Below are 22,993 nucleotides of genomic sequence, written 5' to 3'. Positions count from 1 at the left end.
CCCTAACCCTAACCCCTAGCCCTAAACCTAACCCTAACCCCTAAGCCTAACCCGTAACCCTAAACCTAACCCTAACCCAACCCTAACCCTAACCCCCAACCCTAACCCTTGCCCTAGCCCTAGCCCTAACCCTAACCCTAACCCCTGAACCCCCTAACCCCCAACCCCAACCCCAACCCAAACCCCAACCCTAACCCTAACCCTAACCCAACCCTAACCCAACCTAACCCTAACCCTACCCCTAACCCTATCCCTAATCCTAACCCTTTGCTCCCTAACCCTAACACCCTAACCCTAACACACTCAGGTCAAGTCCTACATATGGTTAATCATATTCTTGGACTGCACAGTCGCAAAAGCGGCCACAGAATACATTATAAAACACTTCTTACCCATTCTCCATCAGTACCTCTCAACATTTGATGGGACCAGATTTTAGGCAACGAATCTTAGATGGAAATATATATTTTTTCAGATACATATACGAAAGCTCACACCACCCAAATTTTAACATGTCAGTAATATCCTACAGAATTTCTTAATGGTTCCTGCCAAAATAGACCAATCCTCACAGTTTACTATATGAACACTTTTTGTAATCACGTTCAGCAGTTCTTCATAACAGTCAATCCGAAATATATTACTTCGGTTGTGTTTTGTGACCGGGATTGGGGTTTGGGATGGAAACATCGCAAATTTGTTGGAGGGAAGGTGTAATGGTGGTGAGACTGGTGTTTGAATATTGAATGCAATCAAACACTGTGAACTTACTTACAAATTTTTTTTAATTTTTAAAAAACTAATGTGGAGTTCATGCCCAATCCAATCAGCTTAATCAATGGCTGAATAAATAGCAGTGCTCCTACATAGAAAGAAAGAAAGAAAGAAAGAAAGAAAGAAAGAAAGAAAGAAAGAATAACCAGAATACAAAGACGGTCTACAGAATGGGAAAGGATATTCACCCAATACCTATCTGATAAGGGGTTGATATCAAGGATATACAAGTTACTGGTAGAACTCTACAATAAGAAAACATCTAATCCCATCAGAAAATGGGGCAATGAACAGAAGCTTTCTCAAAAAAAGAAATCGGAATGGCCAAAAGGCACATGACAAAATGCTCTTCAAACAACAATGAGATATCATCTCATACCACAGAGACTGGCACATATCCAGAAGAACAAAAGTCACCCGTGTTTGCATGGACGTGGGGAGAAAGGGACTCTCTTTTACTGCTGGTGGGAATGCCGACTAGTTCAGCCCTTTTGAAAAACAGTATGGACATTTCTCCAAAAATTAGAAATTGAGTTCCCATTTGACCCAGCAATACCACTTCTGGTAATATATCTCGGAAATGCAAAAAAAAGTAGAAATGACATCTGCACTTGTATGTTCATTGCAGCACTGTTTACAATAACTAGAATCTGGGGGGGGGGGAACCAGAGTGCCCAAGACCAGATGACTGGTTAAAGAACCTTTGGTACATCTACAAAATGGAACACTATACAGCTCTCAGAAATGATGAAGTCATAAAATAAGCATGTAAGTGGATCAACATAGAGAGTATCATGCTAAGTGAAGTGAGTCAGAAAGAGAGGAACAGACATAGAATGACTGCATTCATTTGTGGAATATAAAACAACAGAATGGGAGACGAATACCCAAGGATAGTAGAGATAAGGACCAGGAGGATTGTTCCATGGCTTGGAAGCCAGCCTCACGCGCTGGGGGAGGGGGCAGCTCAGATGAAGAAGGGACCACCAATTAAAGGATGCTTGGAGGGCCCGCTTTGGGGGGCAGGGGATGTGCGCTGAAAGTAGACTATAGACGGAGCATGGTGGCCACTTACTACCTGTATTGCAAACCATGACACCCAAAAGGAGAGACAGAGTGAGGGGGGATGCGCCTGCCACAAAGGCAGGGGGGATGGGGAGGTGGGAGAGATGCTGGGAACATTGGTGGTGGAGAATGGGCACTGGTGGAGGGATGTGTGCTCGATTATTGTATGGCTGAAACGTAAGCATGAAAGTTTGTAAGTCTGTGGCTATACCTCATGGTGATTCACTAAAATTTAAAAATTAAATTTAAAAAAATTAAAAAACAAACATATCATCCTAAATCTTACATGTGCCCTAATCTGCACCACAACCCTACAGCAACCTTACCCCAGCCTTGATCTAAATTAAGAAAAGCCTAGATTTAACAATATCCCTAAAATTAGCTTCAAATTTTGAAAACACCCAAACCTGAACTGTAATCTTCCTCCAAACTCAACCCTAATGCTAATCCTAACTCTAACCTAAGACTAACTTTACCAGAACTGGGCATAAACCTAAAAAGTAGCCTAAATTTATAATCAGCCTATATGTAACATTCTGGCATGATATCACAGCGGGTAGGGCATTTGCCTTGCACGCAGCTGACCCGGGTTTGATTCCTCTGTCCCTCTCAGAGACCCCGGCAAGCTACCGAGAGTATCCTGCCTGAACGGCAGAGCCTGGCAAGCTCCCTGTGATTTGATATGCCAAAAACAGTAACAAGTCTCACAATGGAGATGTTACTGTTGCCCACTTAAGCAAATGAACAATGACAGTGCTACAGTGCTATGTAACTTTCACTCTCAATTTTAAATGTAGCAAAAAACTTATCCTAACTCTCACAAAAATCCTAAACCTAAACACAACCCTAACCCTAATGCTAATCCTAACCCTAACTTAGATTAACCTTACATGAGCTAGATCTAAACCTAAATTGAACAATTGCCTTATACAGAACTTTCACTTTCAACTTTAAACACAGCCAAACATATATCCTAACTCTCATACAAATCCTAACCCTATACAACCTTTCACTAATATAGGACTAAACAATTAGCCTAAATTTAACAATCACCCTATTAGTAACCTTCATTTTCTACTTTCAATACTGCAAAACCTGAATCATAATCCTCTTCAATCCTAATCTTAACCCTAATGTTAATCCTAACTCTAACCCCAGACTAACTTTACCCAAGCTTGGCGTAAACCTGATTAGCCTAAATTGAACAACTGCCTACACTTATGTTCACTCTCAACTTTAAACACAAACTAAACTATACCATCATGTGGGGATCATGAGACAGAAAGAGGAAGGTGAAATCTATGGTTACATGAACTTGATGGGATGGAGTGTTACGAGGAGTCAGGGGATTTCTGTGAGCTAATGAAGAGGAGAGACAATAAGCTTTACAAACACTACAGGTGTCGGCCCTCTCTGACCTCAAACCCCGGCCACGGGCAGTTGCAAGGCCATTGAGCCAGGAAATGCCAGTTCCCCTGGCAACAGCTCACCCTCTTCAAGGTGTGAACTTGAGTTTCCCGCATCAGCCCAGCATCCAAGATGGCCAGGAAGCTGCACCAGGAAGAACTCCAACATGTGCCTATAGGGATCTAAAACACAAACTCAGGGACTGCAGTGATAGTACAGTGGGTAGGGCGTTTGCCTTGCACGTGGCCAACCCTGGTTCGATTCTCAGCATCCCATGTGGTCCCCTGAGCACCGCCAGGAGTAATTCCTGAGTGCAAAGTCAGGAGTAACCCCTGTGCATGGCCAGGTGTGACCCAAACAGCAAAATAAATAAATAAAACACAAACTCACCTGTACTAAACTATTTATCTAACCCAAGTTGAAATTTTTTCACTGCACAATAGAGTACTAAAGTTCATTTTCCAAGGAAATAGGAAATCCATTGGAAATGCCATGGGCCACAGAGAAAATGAAAACTTAAAGCACACGCAGATGGAAAGGCTATGATAAACACAATGCAAGGCACAGACGGCCAGGCTGCTTGAGCAAATATTGAGTACCTATGTTTGAAATTATTTGTCGTGACCTCAAAAAATTCACTAAAAGTCCCAACATCTCCGCACGAGATTGAACAGTGTCCAAAGCACTGTATGCGGCTACGTGCAGCAACAACGTTCAAGGGAAAGTAAAGGCAGAACAGAGCCAACGTCCACCAATGGGCATGTAGAGAGAACGGACAGGTCCGAAGCCTGTAAGACGATGCAGCAACCTGAGAAGCAGAAGAGGCCAACTCCTGGGAGAGGGAAACGATGCGATCCCCCAAACAACTGCCACTGTCCTCCCGCTGTTCGTCGACTTGCTCCGGCGGGCCCAGGAACACTGTGAGGCCTGTCACTGTGCTTGGCATCTCGGATGCGCCCCGGGGAGCCTGCCGGGCCCTGCCGAGCGGGCGAGCAGCTCTCGCGGCTCGCCGGCTCCCCGAGAGGGGCGGGGGAACCGAACCGCCCGGCCAGGCTAGGCCGGCGGCGCGCAAGGCAAACGCCCTCCCCGCCGTGCTGCCGCTCCAGCCCGCGCAACCACCTGAAACGTCGAAACGGCAGGACTCGACGGTGCGCCTCGGCGGGCGTGCGCGCAACCCCACGCGAGCACGAGGGCCACGGGAAGCGAAGTCAGAGCCCCGGCAGAAACTGCCCACCCACGCACGCGACAGCAGCGTGACTCGCGACCGTTAGGTCCGAGACCGCGCTGCCACTTGGGCAGATGAACCCTTAAAGTCAGGGAATCGCACAAGGGATTTTCTCTCCGTTCCAAAATGGACGACGGCCTCTCGCCCGCGTCTGTGACCAGAAAGGGTCATGTCCGGACCCCGAACCCAAAGCCCGGGGGCTGTCCGGAGGCTCCACCCGGAGCCGTGACGCGGAGCCCTCGCCCGGGCGGAGACAGCGCAGGGCCCGTCGCCTCGCCGGGGACGCCGCGGTGGGGCCACCGGGAGGCCCGACCAGGGAGGGCGAGCGACGGGCTCCCTCGCCGCCGGGGGGCAGCGGCCGCACCTGAGGCGAAGAGCGGGCGGACTTCTCCGGGAGAGCCCCCAGAGCCAGGCAGCGGCGCCCACGGCCCAGGCCGCGCAGACACGGGGGACGGGTGCGAGTGGCGCCCTGGGAGGAACCCCCCCCCACGCGCGGAATCGACAGGCCGAGGCCACGCCTCAGGGAGCACCGGGGGCGGGCCGCGGGCCACTCTCCCCTCGCGAGAGGCGGCCGCAGGCCCGTGACGCCCGCAGCCTCCCCGCCCGCGCTCTCCCACCCCACCCCACCCCCCGGGCCGGCGCCCACCAGAACTCCTGGGCCGCGATCCGGCACGCGCCCTCGCCGCCTCAGCCTCCGCCTCGCGCCTTCTGCGCGGGAGCCGCCCAGCGAGGCCTCACGCCCCTGGGCGCACGTGCCCGGCCGCCCGTCGGGATTGGCCCGCTCGCGGGGTGGGCGGAGCCTGCAGCGGGCCTGCGCACTGCGCTCCCTCCCCGCCGCCCGCCCAACCCGAGGGGCCGCTCAGGGCCAGCCGGAGAGTGTGGTCGCCGGGTGGGCGGGAGGGGGAAGAGGGTTGAATGGAAGCCGAGGCTCGGCGCGGAGAGACCAGACAGCCCGGAGGTGGACTGGGGAAAGTTCGCGCTGCAGTGAGGGTCATTACTGCGACAGAAACGTCGAAAGAGCTAGGAAAGGAGCGTAGCAGCTGGAGTACGTGCGTTTTATTCTGAAGTCTTTTAAGTTTTTTATTTTTACCTTATGTATTTTAATTTTATCTTTTATGGCCTTTTGTTTTTAATTTTGTATTTGATATTTACTCTAACGTAATATTCTAATTTCATTTTTAAATGAAATTTCTGATCACTAGCTTCCCATATGGCCCCTCAAGCCCACCAGGAGTGATTCCTGAGGGTACTCAGAACCAGGAGGGTTTTTCTGGGGGCGTGGGGGGACAAAAATAATAATAATAAAGACTTCTCTGTAAAAACATAACACTGCCCATGTTGTGCAAGTGACAAATAGCTGAAAACTCACCCCCAAAATATCTTCTTGTGCAAACCAAGCCTCCTGATGCCAACGGCTGACACTCTGAAGAAAACACCTGGTGGTCGTCACAGAGGTTGTTTCCTTTGCATAGCTCGTCTGCCTTTTCTTACATCTGTATGCCTTTCCATCCTTTGGTGGGGATCCAGACTTTCTCTGTCCTGTGGTCCTCTACTTTCTCAAAGAGATGCTTTGCAACTAACTTCACATCATTTACAATTTATCCACCCAATGGTAATATTTGTTCTAACAGATAGCACTTATCCCAATGCCAATTTTAAGTAACCTGACCTTGAAACCAACTCAAAAAAAAATTGAGAACTGAATTAAAATTGTAAAGTCCAGCAGCTCAGAAAGGCAAGAAGCCTAGAGGGAAACCTGAAAATTAAATTTAGAGCTTATTTGACTCTGGAAATTTTGAGCAGTTTCTGCAGGAGAAGGGTAAAGTCAATGGAAAAACTAGAAATCTTGGGAATATTCTTCACAGTGAGCACTTCAAGAATAGAATCCCTGGGGACTGGAGCAATAGCACAGCGGGTACAGCATTTGCCTTCCACGAGGTCGACCCAAGTTTGATTTCCAGCATCCCATATGGTCCCCCCGAGCACCACCAGGAGTAATTCCTGAGTGCAGAGCCAGGAGTAACCTCTGTGCATCGCCGGGTGTGACCCAAAAAGGAAAAAAAAGAATAGAATCCCAATTGTTTCTGAAAACAGGTCTTTAAAAAGCATTTAAAATATCTTACTAATACCTTGAGAAGAACAATTTTTGTTATTGTCTTCATGTAGTTGCATCTGACAAGACTCAGGATCTTTTTTTTATTAAGAATATTTCTTTTTATTTAGTTATTTAATTATTTAATTTCCGAGGAACAATTCTTCTCCAGTGTCGAAAACGGCATGGTGAGATCCGTGCCTTCTTGTCTCGGTCAGACCAATGATGTCGTACTTGATCATTCTTGCTTGTACCATCAGGTCCTCGATGGATGTATCTGATGCTAGCGTACGTGCATTGAAAGTACAGACGATCATTTTTGTCTTCCTTCGTTGTGGCAGCCTAGTTCAGCCTTGAGATTTAATTATTTTCATTGAGTCATTGTGAGATACAAAGTTACAAAACTTTCATGACTGAGTTTCAGTCATATAATGTTCCAACACCTATCCCTCCACTAGTTTACATTTTCCACCACCAATGTACCTAGTGTCCCTCCTGTCACTCCCCCCCCACCTCACCCCCAGCCCCTGCCTGTCTCTGTGGCAGGCATTTTCTTCTTACTCTCTCTCTACTTTTGGGCATTAGGGTTTGCGATACAGATATTGAGAGATCATCATATTTGGTCCTTTACCAGTTTTCAGCACACATCTCCTATCCCGAAGACTCAGGATCTTTGCTCATTCCAGATCCTTCAGGGTAAAGATGAGTCTGGGGGCTGGAGCGATAGCACAGCGGGTAGGGTATTTGCCTTGCACGTGGCCGACCCAGGTATGATTCCCAGCATCCCATATGGTCCCCTGAGCATGGCCAGGGTAATTCATGAGTGCAGAGCCAGGAGTAACTTCTGTGCACTGCCGGGTGTGACCCAAAAAGAAAAAAAAAAGATGATTCTGAGTCTGAGGATCAAGAAGTAGATTTGTAGCTTATCTGGTGAATAAAAATTAATACATAGGGGAAAAAATCCTAATGTAAGGACAAGCTGAACCACCCTCACTTGGAAACCTCTGTGTAGGTCTGTAATTAAACGGTGCTTGCCTGGGGACCAGTCCATGAGGAAATTTACACATCACTCTGGTGCTCACTTGTTTGCAGCTGACCTTCCTAAAAACATACTTCCCTGTTCCCTTTCATTATAACTACCACTTCTGTGGTCATGAAGGCAAGGTGATCATTCTGAGGAGAGGAGTGTCCATCTCCATCTTCTGCCTATCCACTTATTGTCAATAAAGTTCTCTCTTGGCCTATCACCAGTGATGAACTCTCAAAGTGGCTCTCAAACTGAGCCTTCACAGTTACATCTCTACACCTGTTTCACTTTTATAGAGTCTGGAACTGTTTCTGGGGTTGTACTTGGTCACCCCACAGCTTTGGAATCCTGTCTCACATCCTACTCCATGTACCTTCAGAACTTAACAGTGACTGCTGTTGTCGCAGTGGGGCCTTGGGAAGACAGGGCTTGCGTGATCAAAAGTGTGATACCACTCCCAATCACAGTCAGAGTCTTGCGTCTTCTGAAAATGGTCCTGTTTATCTGGAAACCTTGTGGTACCCCTAGGGATGTTTTCAGACTTTTGTTTATGCATTTCCTAATAAACTGGCTTTTCCTCACATTTAAGCAGTTTTTCAAAGGGTATGCTCATCCTGAACAAGGCAGAGTCTCCTACCCTATGCCTGACTGTCTCCACCAACAGCTGAAGACCACCGAGGCCCAGCCAAGGCCATGCTGGGACCACTCTCCACACACTTGGATGAGCCTCACGCATAAAAGAACTGACAGAGGAACCCAGGTGTGTGGGACCCGGGGCTGAGATCTCCAAGCCTGCACAATTTGGGACTGGACCTGCCAGTAACTAGACAGTTACACCCACCAACTGCCGTGTAACTCCAACAACGGCCAGGATCCAGAGATCATCACACTCAGCTCCTGGGAGAGAACAAGGCAGAGTCTCCTACCCTATGCCTGACTGTCTCCACCAGGGCCCAACAGCTGAAGACCACCGAGGCCCAGCCAAGGCCATGCTGGGAGCACTCTCCACACACTTGGATGAGCCTCACGCATAAAAGAACTGACAAAGGAACCCAGGTGTGTGGGACCCGGGGCTGAGATCTCCAAGCCTGCACAATTTGGGACTGGACCTGCCAGTAACTAGACAGTTACACCCACCAACTGCCGTGTAACTCCAACAACGGCCAGGATCCAGAGATTATCACACCCAGCTCCTGGAAGCACGCGGCCACATTTGCGGCCGCGCAACATCTTATCATCTCATTCCTAATTTGGTCAAACTGGCAGGCTACCAAATGTAACATGCCCACACGGCAGAGTCTGGCAAACTCCCCGTGGTATACCCAATATGCCAAATACCAGTAACAATGATGGGTCTCATTCTCCTAACCCTGAAAAAGCCTTGAATATGGCACTTTAAAAAAAAAATCTCAGGGCTAGGACGAAGAAGACGTTACTGGCACCTGCTCGAGGCAATCGACGAACAACAGGGTGGTCGTGATCGTGATCGTGATGCTCATCCTGAGGTGAAGCCAAGAGAAACTGAGGAGGTTCTGGTCAACCTCTCCATATAGAACACTTGAGGGCAGCAGAGGACACGGCTGAGCTCTCAGCGCCAGGACCAGGCAACTGTGCCTTTAAGGGCTGCAGCAAAAGAGGATTCTTCAGTTCTTTCCCTTTTCTGAGATCTGCTGCTTCCTTCTCCTGCTGTGAGCTTCCTTAGGGCAAGTTTTTGATCCAAATACTCAGATTTGATGAGGTGCTCTGAGTCTAAAATTACAAGTGTTTTTTTGTTTTGAGGCCATACTCAGTGGTGCTCAGGTGGGGCTGGGACGAGGGTCACTCCATGTAAGACCCAGATGAAGGACTTCGTGCTACCTGAATAATGTCCTGCCCCTCTCCCACTATCCCAGCAGTACAGCTGACAAGAAAAACCCCTTTCCCTTTGGAGAAGTGACTGTTCTGAGGAACTCTCTCCCAGATGGGTGCTCCTAGTGCCAGTCTATTGCAGCACTGCGCAAACTCCCAGGCAGAAGGGCCGCAGAGTTCCTACTAAGGCTTGCTAAGGCAAACCCTGGACCTTCAAGTAGGCATCTTTATGGCAGGAGAGAGGCTTGAATGAAAGAAACAAGAGTCTTGGGGAAGGAAATAGGGCTTCACCAACAAAAGTCTGGCTCCCAAGGGAGCAGTTCAGTATCCTGTGCTCCTAGTCAGAGGCAGAGCAGGACGGGGCTCAGTAAAACCAACCCAGAAGAAATTAAGAGTGGAATTCAAAATTAAGAAAAGACCCACAGGTGATTTGGGGGGGGAAGTTGTTCTGATTTTTGCCCTTGTCCCAAAGTCTAGGATAAGGATGGGTTGGACCCTCCCTTAGAAACCTGTATTTAGATTTGTAGATAAGAGTGTGTCTGGACTGGGAAGCAAGAGCACACCTTTGCATGTGGGAGGCCTGAGTTCCATTGCCCGCACCATGTGGCCCTCTGGTGTTGCAGGTGAAGCAGTGTGGTAAATGACCGTAAGAAACAGAAAGGCCCATTTCACATGTCTAAATAACAAAGGGGCATGGAGATTCCCACCCAGAACACTATGTGGTCACCGACCTCCTGATAGAGGACTTTGGAAAAGCAGGTCCAGACAGCTGCTGGAGCAAGCCTAGTGGTTATAATCTGATAGTATTTATTTGTACCATACACCCCAGACTACATAATTAAATGCTTGTGATAGAGCTGACTTAGGAGCAAGTGTGTAGTCCTTTTACACGTGTACCCTTGACACCCCCCATGCCCAGTCCTGATACATATTCCTCTCAACCACTGACTCACCCCTTCAGATGTCCTGACTGCAAAACCCAGGGACTGTCTTCTATATCACACACACACACACACACGCACACACACACACACACACACACACACACACACACGGTGTGTGTACCGTCTCTTTAATAAATCTTTTTTCTGTTAACTACATTGTCTTGTCCTTGAAATTTCTTCTCCACCTGGGGTAACACCTAGCCCTGTATCCCTACATCCTTTTGATGCTATACATCCAGCCCCATACTGAAATACTCTGGGTATGTCCCAATAAACAAAATAAACAAACAAAAATAATAAGTGAAAAAAACTAACTCATATAAAAAGTTGGCAGTGGATGCTTCGGGGACTATCCCAGGAAGAAATTTATTGATCATTCTAATACCCACATTCTGCAACTCACCCTTCCCAAAGATACAATTCCCTTTTCTTTTTTCCTAAAAGATAGTTTCTAAATTTAAATAAAAATCTTCCTTAAAAAAGAAAGAAAGAAAGAAAGAAAGAAAGAAAGAAAGAAAGAAAGAAAGAAAGAAAGAAAAGGGCTGGAGCAATTGCACAAGCGGGTAGAGTGTTTGCCTTGCACACAACCGACCCGGGTTCGATTTCTCTGTTCCTCTCAGAGAGCCTGGCAAGCTACCAAGAATATCCCGCCTGCATGTCAGAGTCTGGCAAACTCCCCGTGGTGTATTCGATATGCCAAAAACAGTAACAGCAAGTCTCACGTTGGAGGCGTTACTGGTGCTTGCTCAAGCAAATCGATGATGTAGGACAGTGCTACAGTGCTCCAAAAAAAAAATAAAAGCAACAAAAACTTCTTGGGGCTAGAGGAAGGGCTCAAAGGTCTGAGCATTTGCTTTGCCTACAGGAAGCCTGGGTTCAATCTCCAGTACTACATGGTTCCCTTATCCCCACCAGGAGTAACCCCTGAGCACAGAGCACAGAGTAGTCCCTGAGCACCACACTTGGAGCAGCTTTCGACTACCACCAAGTGTGACCCAAAAACAAACTAGCAAATAGTAGATCTTGTGGGGTATGGGGGGTGGGAGGAATACTGGGATCAGTGGTGGTGGAGAATGGGCACTGGTGGAGGGACAGGTACTCGACCATTTTATAACTGAAACCCAAGCACAAAAATTTTTAAGTCTACAACTGTACCTCATGATGTTTCACTAATAAAAATTTATTTTAAATTTTAAAAAAAGTAGATCTGCCCCCTGTGACCATGCAAGCAAGATAGTGATAGGGCAGCAGTCAGGTAGAGAGCCCCTTGGCAGTGAGTTTCAGAGAGAAATAAAAAGTTAAAAACTAAACAAGGAATGTTTACAGAAACAGTCTGGAAAGTCATACACTGCTGCCAGTTCAGAATGAAAACTAGGTCTTGTCTGATATGGCAGAAATGAGGCCCTGATAAGAGAACAGAAATCCCCAAGGCCAAAAGCCTTTCCCCTTGGCAACTCTCTAGCAACAACACTCCGAGCTGAGACAGCTTGGGAGGAGAGAACCCTAAACTCAGTTCCCAAAGCAGTTCTGCCGTCTGCGTCCTGGAGTCTCCACATCCCAGCTTTGGATGCATCTGATCCCCCTTCACTCTCCTCTGTAAGTACCCGTGCCCTCCTTTGTGAAACCACTTCCCTTGTTTTTTTTTTGGTGGGGGAGGGCTCTCTTATCCTCTTCTTTCTGACCTCTAATACTTCCTAAATAAAATATATTGCTTCACTATCTTCTCTGTTATTGGATAACATTGGTTGTCCTTGCTCCTCCTGCAGGGAGTTTAAGTTTATTGAGTTGTACGCGTAACAATGCTCCCCAGGCACACCCAGTTCCATCTGGCCCTCCGAACCCTATATTGTTTTTCTCTTTCCTTTATGTCCTTTGCACGGTTTAGCAATGTCCAGTTGATGCTGTTTTTGTAACATGGGGGTTAACGGAATCCAAATAATATTTACTCCTGCAGATCCATCATATTTGTTTGACTTAAGCTCAGTTATCCTTACTTCTAACACCCCCAAAAAGAAGGGTCCAGAGGAGAAACTTGGATGGACACAGGGCAAGGCGCAAGCTACCCTGGCATCAGAAAGGGACAGGCTAAGCACCATAAGAAATATAATAAGTTAAGAGCACAGACATGGAACAAACTCTGTCATGACCCAATAAGAAGTAACTTAATAAAGGCCCTGACAGGTTAGGAAAGACTAACCTGGCCTGGGGACTGCAGTCTGGGATATATAGTGAGATGTCCCCAGGAAGAGCCAACCTTTGAAACTTAATATATATCTCTTACTGTGTTCATGCAAAATGACTAGAGATATCAGGAAGAAGTAGATTTACTATGATTGTTTAAATGGACGACTGGTTGAGGTAAGGAGAAAACAATACACCCTAGATGGGATCCCACCTTTGAGCAGATCTCCTAGTAATCTAGAGTGCAGAACCCTCAGATGAGATTTTGTCCTTGAATTGATCTCCCAGAACTTCCTCTGAAGGAGTGGTTTTATATCTGTTTGTTGTTATGATAAAGCTCAAACCCCCCCACGTGTGCCCCCACCCTTCATGATTTCTATATAACTATGCTGTATGGAGGAAGAGGGGGAAAGAGATCTAACTATGTGGAAGAATATTGACACTGTAAAGGGGAGAGATCTAAGTACGCTGGGGAGGAAATAACTACACTGTAAGAGAGAAGGAGGAGAATGAAGCCGTAAGAATGAGAGTAAGAATGGAATAAATGCTTGTCCTTCATGCCCTACCAAGGTCACGAGTTGCCCCCTACGAGCGGCTCTCCGGCACGGCCATGGCTCCAGAGGCAAAAGGACTTAATCCAGAGCCCGGCAGCTTGTGGCAAAAAAGTGAATGGACCATGCGTTAAACTATGGCGCCATGCCTCCCCAGGAGGGAAAGGGTGTTGCTCCCTTCCGCCTCCCCCACTCCCCACAGCAAGATGGCCGCTGCCTCAGAGCTTATAGGAAAGCCAGGTATGAGCTGGCAGTGACAGGACAACTGCAGTCTCATGGGAAGGGGGATGGTACCGGCTCATCCTTCACACCCTATGTAGGTCACAAGTCGCCCCCCATGAGCAGCTCTCTGGCACAGCCATAACACCAGACACACAGAAACCAATCTCATAATTATCTGGCTCTTTGCAGAAATCCAAAATCGCAGAAGCGTGACATTATATGATTCTCATAACCAGCTATAGAACACAAGTATTTCACAATGCCTTTCAGCAATTCTGATTGTTGGGGGGGAAATTCTAAACAATAATGGTGCATCTTTTGTCGAAATAATGAACGTAATCAATGTAGAGAAGAGTTAAGTGAAAATCATCTGCCTCACAGGCATTGGGAGGAGTGGAAGGGGGGTATGTTGGGGTTCTTGGTGGTGAAAAATGAGTACTGGTGAAGGGAAAGGTGTTTGATCATTGTATGACCAAGACAAACCTGAAAGCTTAGTAGCTTTTCCCACCGTGATTCAATCAATAAATATAAGAAGGGGGGGAAAAGAATGGAATAAACGGTCCCTGATTACCAACAGCCTGGGACCCTTGTTCCTCTGTTCCCCCATTCCCCTGTCCTTCACCTGTCTGTCACTATGTGTCAGCCAGGGGAGCAGTGTCAGCCACCGAACGGTCGTGTCCCTCGTGTCACACTTCTTTGAAACTCACGCCACTTTTTTTAGTTATTTTGATTTGGACCACACCCAGCAGTGCTCATGGCTTATGCCTAGTTCTGAGACCAGGGATCACTCCCAGTGAGGTTCAGGAACCATATGCGGTGCCTGGGATTAAACTGCGTTAGCTAAATGCTGTAATGAAGGCCCTGAAGTCCCACTTTTTTCACTGAAAATTTGATCCCCAAAGACCTGGTGGAAGAGCAAGAACCCTGTGTGGGGGGATGTGGCATAAAGAATTTCCCTGACCTAGAATCAACCTGGATGGCAATGGTGAGAGCACCCAATCCCAACCACTAGACTACCAGAGAATACTGCTGCTCTGCTTTTGGGGTGTTCCAACAGAAGTGCTCAGGTCCACTCTGGCTCTCAGGTGGGTCCAAGGGCTGTCCCTCAGAGTTGTGATTCTGACCAAGTGCTGGGTGCAGGGAAGGTGTGTGAGCTGTGCACCAGGCAGTTGTATCTGTCCTGAAGTATGTGTGGGCTCTGGCTTTCAGGATCGTGACCATAAAACCTACAGACCAGCGGGTGGGAGGGATGGACAGAGAAAAACAGCATCAGCCTGTCCCTGTGTCTCCCCTTGTGATGGTAGCTGTGTTTTCCAGTGAGAAAAGAACTAACAGCCCTTCACGTGTGAGTGGACATGATGATCAGGACAGCACAGAAAACCACTGGGTCTCTGACTTAGCAAAACACCCAGACACCACAATGCCACAGCACCAGAGGGTCTCTGTTAGCACCTGGCCTGGTGCTGTTCGGCCTGAGCATGACCACCAGGAAGTTGCACTTGATGGCTCCAGGGTGCTCCACCAGAGGCACCATTTGCGCTTCATGACTTCCAGAAGGACTGGAATCTAGAAAAGAAAAAAAAAAAAAACAGGTGGTTGAACAGGTTTCTCCTCTGCCCATTGGAGCAAACTGTGGTTACTGGGGAGCTTTCCTGGTGCTAAAGCACCACCACTTTCCTGAGATCCGGCAGTTTCCCAGAAAATTCTAAACAAAACAAGTGAAAGATTTATATGAGAAAACTATAAAGCACTACGGAAAGAAATAAGACATAAAGAAAAGGAAACATGGATTGAAGGATTGATACATTAAAAATAACAATTCTACCCAAACAATGTACATATTCAATGCAGTTTCTATTTTAAAAAAATACCCATTTCACGCCCTACTGAGGTCACCAGTTGCCCCCCATGAGCGGCTCTCCGGCATGGCCACAGCCCCAGGAACACAAGGACTTAAATGCAGAACCCAGCAGCTTGGAGCAGAAAAGCGAAAGGACTATGCGTTAATCCACGCCATCATGCCTGCCCGGAGGGGAAAGGGTGTTGCTCCCTTCCACCCTCTCCTCTCTGGAAAGAAAGATGGCGGTCGCATGGGAGCCTTGTGGAGAGGAGGTATGAGCCGGGGGTGTGGGGGTGACGAAAACCTCATGGGAAGGGGGACGTTCCGGCCCGTTCCTCACGCCGTACCGAGGTCACCAGTTGCCCCCCATGAGCGGCTCTCCGGCACGGCCACAACTCCAGAGCACAGAAACCAATCTCTTAATTATCTGACTTTTAGTAGAAATACTTCCAGGGTTAATAAGTAAAATAGCAGAAATCCAAAACTGCGCTGCCACTATTGTGGCCGCACGACAACATTTAATTCTTGAACACAGCTGTAGAAAGCAAATCATTTCACAACGTTTTTTCAGCATGTCTGATTGGGGAGGGGGGGTAAACTCTAAATAATAATGGTGCATCTTTTATCGAAACAATGAATCTAGTCAAAGTAGATAGAGTGTTAACTAGAATTCATCTGCCTCACAGGTATTGGGAGGGGTGGGAGGTGGGGTTTTATTGGTGTTCTTCGTGGTAAAAAATAAGTACTGGTAAAGGGAAATGTGTTTGATATTTGCATGACTGAGACCTAAACCTGAAAGCTTTGTAACTTTTCCCACAGTGGTTCAATAAATAAATAAATTATTAAAAAAAAAAAACAGAGATCACATGCTGATGCAAGTTATATCAAGTAACAAAACCCCATGATTAACCAAAGAAACCGTGGGGGAAAGTTATACTATAAATCCATAGTAATCAAAACAGTGTGGTACTGGAATAAGGACTGACTCAGGCCAGTGGAACAGACTAACTACTCCAGTTACTCCATAATCTCTAGCCAATTTCACACGAGCTTTCCCTCCCACCTTCAAAGCCAACTGTGGAGAGCACAGACGATTATATTCCTTTAACAGTCACAGATAGTGGCCTGAGAGAAATGGTGTGCTCATGGGAAGAAGAGCCAGGCCCAGGTGTCATCAGCCAGTGTGGCTCAGGACCAACTGTGGGAACAATTGAGCTGGGCTAGTCAGTCCTGACCAAGCCTTTAACCTTTCCTGGGCTTTATCTCTGTAGCAAGCATCAAGATGCTTTGCTGACTAGCCTGTTAACTCCTTAACGCTTTGAACCTCAACTTTCCCAGCTGGTAACTTGGGTGTTTCCCTCCCCACACGCCATGACACCAGGGATTCAAGATAAATACCAATGGAGCTTCCCATGGGCCCTCAAAATTACTCTACAATTTTTGAGCCGTCACATTCAGTGTAGTGGTCTTTATAAAGTTGAAAGACATCAGGGCAGGGGAGCTAGCATCAGGGGATAAACTGTATACTTTACATATTAGACCCCAGGTCTGGTCTCCATAAAAAAATTATTCAAAGAAATCAGCCACATTAACATCAATCAAACCTAGATGCAAATATTGGTTTTGGATTATAGCAAGGACATAGAAAGCCACGGGATGTGTTTCCCTAGTTTGAGTATTGGGACATTCTTGCCATTCAGGGTGCTCAGTAGTCATGGCACTGAGCAAAGACTTCTGACACGGTGTATGGAAGGAACATGGTGGCATCCTCTCTCTCTCTCTCTCTCTCTCCCTCCCTCCCTCCCTCCCTCCCTCCCTCCCTCCGTCCCTCCCTCCCTCTCTGTCTCACACACACACGGCCTGTACAGGGTCCAGGCGACAAATCCGCAGTGACCGCTGAGGCCTTCCCGCAGCTCCCCAGGTCCTGACCTTGGGGAAGAAGAGCAGCGCACCGGCCGGCCCTGGGGTCCTTGAGTGGTGCCATCAGCTCTCTCTGAGGACTCCCAGCCGCCCCGAGTACACGCACTCCCATTCCCTTAAATTCCCAGCAGAATGAAAGCCTTCACACCGCTGAAGCCCCACTGAGACCCCCCGGACTCCACCTCACGCCTTCCAGGGAGGTCGCAACCACTGCCCTGTCCAGGGTCTCCAGGCAGTGGAGTTCCCTCCAGGAGGTCCCAATCCGCGGGAAAAGACCCCAGCACCACCGTGACCGCACTAAGCCCCTGCCCGGAGCCTTCCCTGCGGGACACCTTGGCAGTGGCGGGTCTCAGGGACCCCTCACCCCAAGTAGCGCCCCCTTTCAGCGCTGCAACCCCGCCCCTCGGCCCTGCCCCATGACGTCATAGGGCGGGTGCGGCTCTCTGGGGCGGAGCTGCGAGCAGGTACGAGGGGCTCTGTGTGCTGGGACTGGGGTCTGGGCCTTACTTGGCCCTGAGGACATCTTACCCCCCACCCCCACCCCCACCCCCACCCCGCCCCTCTGAGCCAGAACCATGCGCGAGATTGTGCTCGTCCAGGCCGGCCAGTGTGGCAACCAGGTCGGCGGCAAGGTGGGCAGGACCTCCCGGGCATCGTGGGGGCCGAGGGCGGGGGCAGGGAAGGGAGCAGTGGTGGTGAGAGTGGGTGCAGGAGGGGTGGGGGGACGGCCGAGGACGAGGGTCTCGTTGGGGGAAGTGGGTGCCCCCTTCCGAGCGGGACCTGCTCAGCTTGCCCTCCATGCTGGGGTCCAGAAAGAGTGCTCGTGGCCACACACCTGTGTGTGCTTTAATGAAGGGACTTTGAAATAAGCCCCTTCCGCAGGCCCCTCCAAGGACCAGTTTGTCCTCATTGCATTTGGTCCCTGTGATGGGCGTGAGGACTGGGGGCTGTTGTTTCCGTGGGAAAGATGATGGTGTTATTAGATTGCAGACACTAAGGGGGGCTTCTTACTGAGCTACAGAGACTGGTGGATTCTGTAATCTCTCCATGTGAAAGGGTTTTTGTTTGGGGGTTGGGGGGGCCACACCTGGTGGTGCTCAGGAGTAACTCCTAGCTCTCCACTCAAGAATCACCCAGGTGGGGCTTGGGCAACCACATGCAGCGCCAGGAATCAAATCAAGGTTGACCACGTGCACGGCAAGTGCCCTACCTGCTGAACTATTTCTCCAGGCCCCTCCATCTGGAAGGGTGGTTTGGAATGTCAGTCTGGTCCCTGGGGTGACCACAGATGACTATGTGCAGAAGTGGTGGGCGCTGTGGGAGGGGCGGGAATAGACTTGGGCTCTCTCGGAACTGCATATTGTCACCTCCCTCCTCACCTCTTCCCTGCTGCAAACTCACCCTGGAGCCTGTGCCCTCCCCACAAGGCTCCATTCGCGCCCTTTCCCCACCTAACCCACCGCAGGCGGTGCCCAGAGACTACATGGAGGTCATTGCCATCAACTCCCGCTGCTTGCAGGGGTGGGGGTGGGGTGGGGAGCAGTGAGATCTGTGCCAGGAGACAGGAATGCCTTGAGGCAGACACTGGGCAGGGTGCTCCTGGTTCTGTCTGCCAACACCCACTCAGCATCTGGGATACTGGTGAGCAGCCCAGCTGGACGATAGCTTCCACCACCTCTCCTAGAAGGATGTGGGCTGTATCCCCAGCCTTTCAGTCAAGCATGTGTTAGGTCTCCTGCTCTTATCTGCAGGAGCAGGGCCCTGGACTACAGCTGCACAGGGACAGGAGTACACCATCTGCCCCTGCAGGATGCCTGTAGTCCAACCACAGTGGCACAGGACATGGGGAAGTTGGTTCCGGTGGACCATCACAAGGATTCTCTCATTTCCAGTTCTGGCAGACCATCAGTGATGAGCACGGAATCCTCCCGAATGGCAGTTACCAGGGAGACAGTGACTTGCAACTGCAGAGGATCAACGTCTACTATAATGAAGCTGCTGGTGAGGACTGAGGGGAGGTTTCTGCCCACTTGGATTTGGTCTCCACACAGTGACTGCACGAAACTCACACATGACTGAGAAATGCACTACGTGCATTTTCAGTGTTAACACAGATACAAACCTCCTAAGGTCCTGCATGCCTTTAGCACCCACAGAGAGCAGAGTTAGCCCTCATTCTCTTCCTTGTGTCTGGGATTCCGGGATGTTCTCTGCCAAGGTCAGCTGTGACAGGCACACAAGCATGGCCTGTGTGAGACACCGGCACCAACCCTGAGTCTCACCCAGCTCTGTTCCCTCAGGTAACAGGTACGTCCCTCGGGCTATCCTGGCGGATCTGGAACCAGGCACCATGGACTCAATCAGATCTGGACCGATTGGCACGATCTTCAGGCCAGACAACTTTGTGTTCGGTACAGTGACAGTGTGTGGATGGGAACAGGCTCCAGGGGGCTCCTGCTTCAACATGGTGGAAACCTCCATTGTTTCTTCGGGAGGCCGGGCGGGGATTGTACCCTGAGTCTTGGCATAACTGTTCCTGGGGTTGCTCAGGTCCTATCTGCGTAGCTCCAAGCAGGGGCTGCTGTGCTGCCCTTGCCCCAGAGCAGCCTGGGAGGAGGAAGCTCAAAGAGCAGCAGAAAAGCCTCCAATAGGAGCTAATGGGCCACAGGTCATTTCAAAGATACCAGGGGGATCAGGTGGTCTCTGCAATGAACCACAGGCTGTGCAAGAGGTTTGAACATGGCTCAGAGCCTGCCCTCTCCTCTGTTCACCTGTGCCCTCACCAGCCCATGTATTAGTTCCGTATTTGAGTGTCTATAGAGTGTCTCAATTCTGATCTTGAAACCAGTTAGGTTTTGTTAAACTTGTCTCCCGCTCAATTAGTAACATCACCTGAATTCACTTTTTATTTGATTAGGACCCAAATATTTTTAAAAGTCACTGGCATATGGAAAATTTTTTAAGCCTGCTTTTTATGCTCCTAACCTGAGTTCAATACACAGCACCCCCTCTTAAGCACTGTCAGAAGTGATCCCTGAGCACAGAGCCAGGAGCACCACCAGGTGTGGTCCAAAAAATATAAAAAACCAAAAAAATTCTTTAAAAGAAATTCTAAGGGCCATCTCGGAACCCAGCAGGTTTTGGTAGAAATCCCTCCAGATTTAATTGTTAAAATTTTGGAATTTCAAGATCGCGTGGCCACTACTGCAGCCACATGACATCATATGTTATTCATTCATAACCAGCAATAGAAAACAAATTGTCTGTGGTTGCCTTTTCAGCAGATCTGAGTGTTGGAGTAAAATCCCAAATAATAATGGTGGGTCTGGTGTCAAAATATTGAATGTAATCAAAGCAGAGAGAGAGTAATGTGGAAATCATCTGCCCCACAGGTAGGGGGAGGGTGTGGGATGGGGGTATACTGGGGGTTTCGGGGTTGGAGAATGAGCACTGGTGAAGGTACAGGTGTTTCATTTTAGGACCGAGATTTAAACCCAAAAGCTTTGTAACTGCTCTCACGGTGATTCAATAAATAAAATTATTTTAAAAATGGGGGAAAAAAGTAAGGTGGAGTTCATGCCCAATTCAATCAGCTAATCAGTGGCTGAATAAATAGCAGTACTCCTACATAAAAAAAAAGAAAAAAGAAAGAAATTCTAAGGGCCGTAGCAATAGTACAGTGGGTAGAGTGCTTGCTTTGCATGCAGCCAGCCCAGGTTGGATCCCCAGCATCCCATAAGGTCTCCTGAGGCCAGCCAGGAGTGATCCCTGAGTGCAGAGTAAACTCTAGCTCTGAGCACAGCAAGACGTGGCCCAAAAACAAACAAACAACAAAACCTGGAGCCCACGGAGTTTAAAAGATACGAATTTATACTCTAAGACTAATCTGGAGTGTAGAGAGGGGATTTGCTATTCCTTTTACCTTTGTTTCTAAAGTTCTCTTTCCCTCTGGCAGGCCAGAGTGGTGCTGGCAGCAACTGGGCCAAGGGTCACTACACAGAGGGTGCAGAGCTGGCAGACACTATCCTGGACGTAGTCCGAAGGGAGTCTGAGAGCTGCGACTGTCTGCAGGGCTTCCAGCTGACCCACTCGCTGGGGGGCGGCACTGGCTCCGGGATGGGCACCCTGCTTATGGACAAGATTCGCGAGGACTATCCTGACCGCATCATGAACACCTTCAGCATCCTGCCCTCCCCCAAGGTGTCAGGCACTGTTGTGGAGCCCTACAACGCCATCCTCTCCATCCATCAGCTGGTGGAGAATTCAGATGAGACTTTCTGTATTGATAATGAAGCCCTGTATGACATCTGCTTCCGCACCCTGAAGCTGTCCACTCCCACCTATGGGGATCTCAACCACCTGATATCAGCCACCATGAGTGGGGTTACCACCTGCCTGCGCTTCCCAGGCCAGCTTAATGCAGACCTGCGCAAGCTGGCCGTGAACCTGGTGCCCTTCCCCCGGCTGCACTTTTTCATACCCAGTTTCACGCCCCTGACCAGTCAGGGCAGCCGTCGGTACCGAGCCCTGACAGTGCCTGAGCTAGTCCAGCAAATGTTCGACTCCAAGAACTTGATGGCTGCGTGTGACCCGCGCCACGGCCGCTACCTGACCGCTGCTGCTGTCTTCCGGGGCCGCATGTCGATGAAGGAGGTGGACGAGCAGATGCTGAATGTGCAGAACAAGAACAGCAGCTACTTCGTAGAGTGGATTCCCAACAATGTGAAGACAGCCGTGTGCGACATCCCGCCTCGTGGCCTGAAGATGTCAGCCACATTCATTGGCAATACCACAGCTGCCCAGGAGCTGTTCAAGCGCATCTTGGGGCAGTTCTCAGCCATGCTCCGGCGCAAGGCCTTCCTGCACTGGTACATAGGTGAGGGCATGGATGAGATGGAGTTCACGCAGGCCGAGAGCAACACAAATGACCTGGTGTCTGAGTACCAGCAGTGGCAGGATGCTAAGGTTGAAGAGCAGGGTGAGCTGGAAGAGGAAGAAATATAAGAACTTTCCCCATTTAGTCTTACAACCTTAGTCAACAACTTTACTTGTCCTCAATCAAGGCTCCTCTCTCTCTCTCTCTCTCTGTCTCGCTCTGTCTCTCTCTCTTTCTCTCTCTTCCCCACTCCACTCAGGTGCTCTGGTTTACCTGTCAGAGAATTACACTGCTGAAGTAATAATGTCCATCATCCTAGAAGTTAACGTCTTCTCTTTTAAGATACCTTAATAGCATGTCTTTCGAACCTTATCTCTTTAGTCCTACCTTCAATTAATTGTATTCATACTTAAGCAGTTAAGTGGTTTTGGCTTTGTCATTTCACCAGAATTGCATTTCTACTTTAATGTATTTTAATAAAGTTATTTAATTTTTCTTCTTCTCTGGTCAAAGTATTAAATGAGAGCAGACAGTAAAGGTGCCCAGTCAGGGGAAGTGGGGGTTGAGTTTGGAAATAAAATAATCCTTTCTCCTTTGCTATAATCCTACAGCCTTTGCTGTGATTCTACAGCCATTACTGTAATTGTAGCAACCTCGGGAAACCATGGAATTGGGAACCCTAACCAAGGTTTTTGCCTAATACTCTGTTGAATCAGGTGATCAACCCAAGTAAGATGGTTTTAACACTCACCACCAGTAGGTCTCAGATGAAAGTTCCAGCATCAATTACAAATCCTCTGTATAGCAGTCAAGAGTCCTGCAAGTGTTTGCTCATTTGATTTTGTTGTGGGGTGGAGAATGCACACTAGGCAGTACTCAGTGCGTTTCCCTAGGTCTGTGCTCAGATAGCTAAAATTCATACCTGCATGGTAAAATTTAAAGAATAATATTTAATTTTTATGGTTATTACCTCTGGAGAATTTAATATGCCATTATTAAAATTGACTCAGGAGCAGTTTCA

At 48.6% G+C, this 22,993-nt stretch overlaps 2 protein-coding genes across 6 annotated transcripts in view; one reads left to right on the top strand and one right to left on the bottom strand.

Moving 5' to 3' along the window:
- SNED1 (sushi, nidogen and EGF like domains 1) overlaps nt 1–22,993 on the bottom strand; it is a 537,305-nt gene that overhangs the window by 97,891 nt on the left and 416,421 nt on the right. The window lies entirely within an intron of this gene.
- LOC130017673 (tubulin beta chain-like) lies at nt 17,672–22,100 on the top strand. Of its 5 annotated transcripts, none has more exons than XM_056108401.1 (4): nt 17,672–17,728; nt 18,989–19,097; nt 19,397–19,507; nt 21,052–22,100. In XM_056108401.1, exons 1-4 carry the CDS (start codon nt 17,672–17,674, stop codon nt 22,098–22,100), a joined length of 1,326 nt encoding a protein of 441 aa, XP_055964376.1. The 5 variants fall into 5 exon arrangements, with proteins under 5 accessions (XP_055964376.1, XP_055964374.1, XP_055964375.1 ...); XM_056108399.1 differs by having other exon boundaries at nt 19,373–19,507; XM_056108400.1 differs by having other exon boundaries at nt 18,989–19,100; nt 19,391–19,507.

This window comes from Sorex fumeus, unplaced genomic scaffold (genome assembly GCF_029834395.1).
Source record: "Sorex fumeus unplaced genomic scaffold, SorFum_2.1 ptg000207l, whole genome shotgun sequence".
In the NCBI taxonomy this organism is placed as follows: domain Eukaryota; kingdom Metazoa; phylum Chordata; class Mammalia; order Eulipotyphla; family Soricidae; genus Sorex; species Sorex fumeus.
The sequence above is the reverse complement of the archived record's forward strand: the minus strand, read 5'-3'. Positions and strand labels throughout refer to the sequence as shown.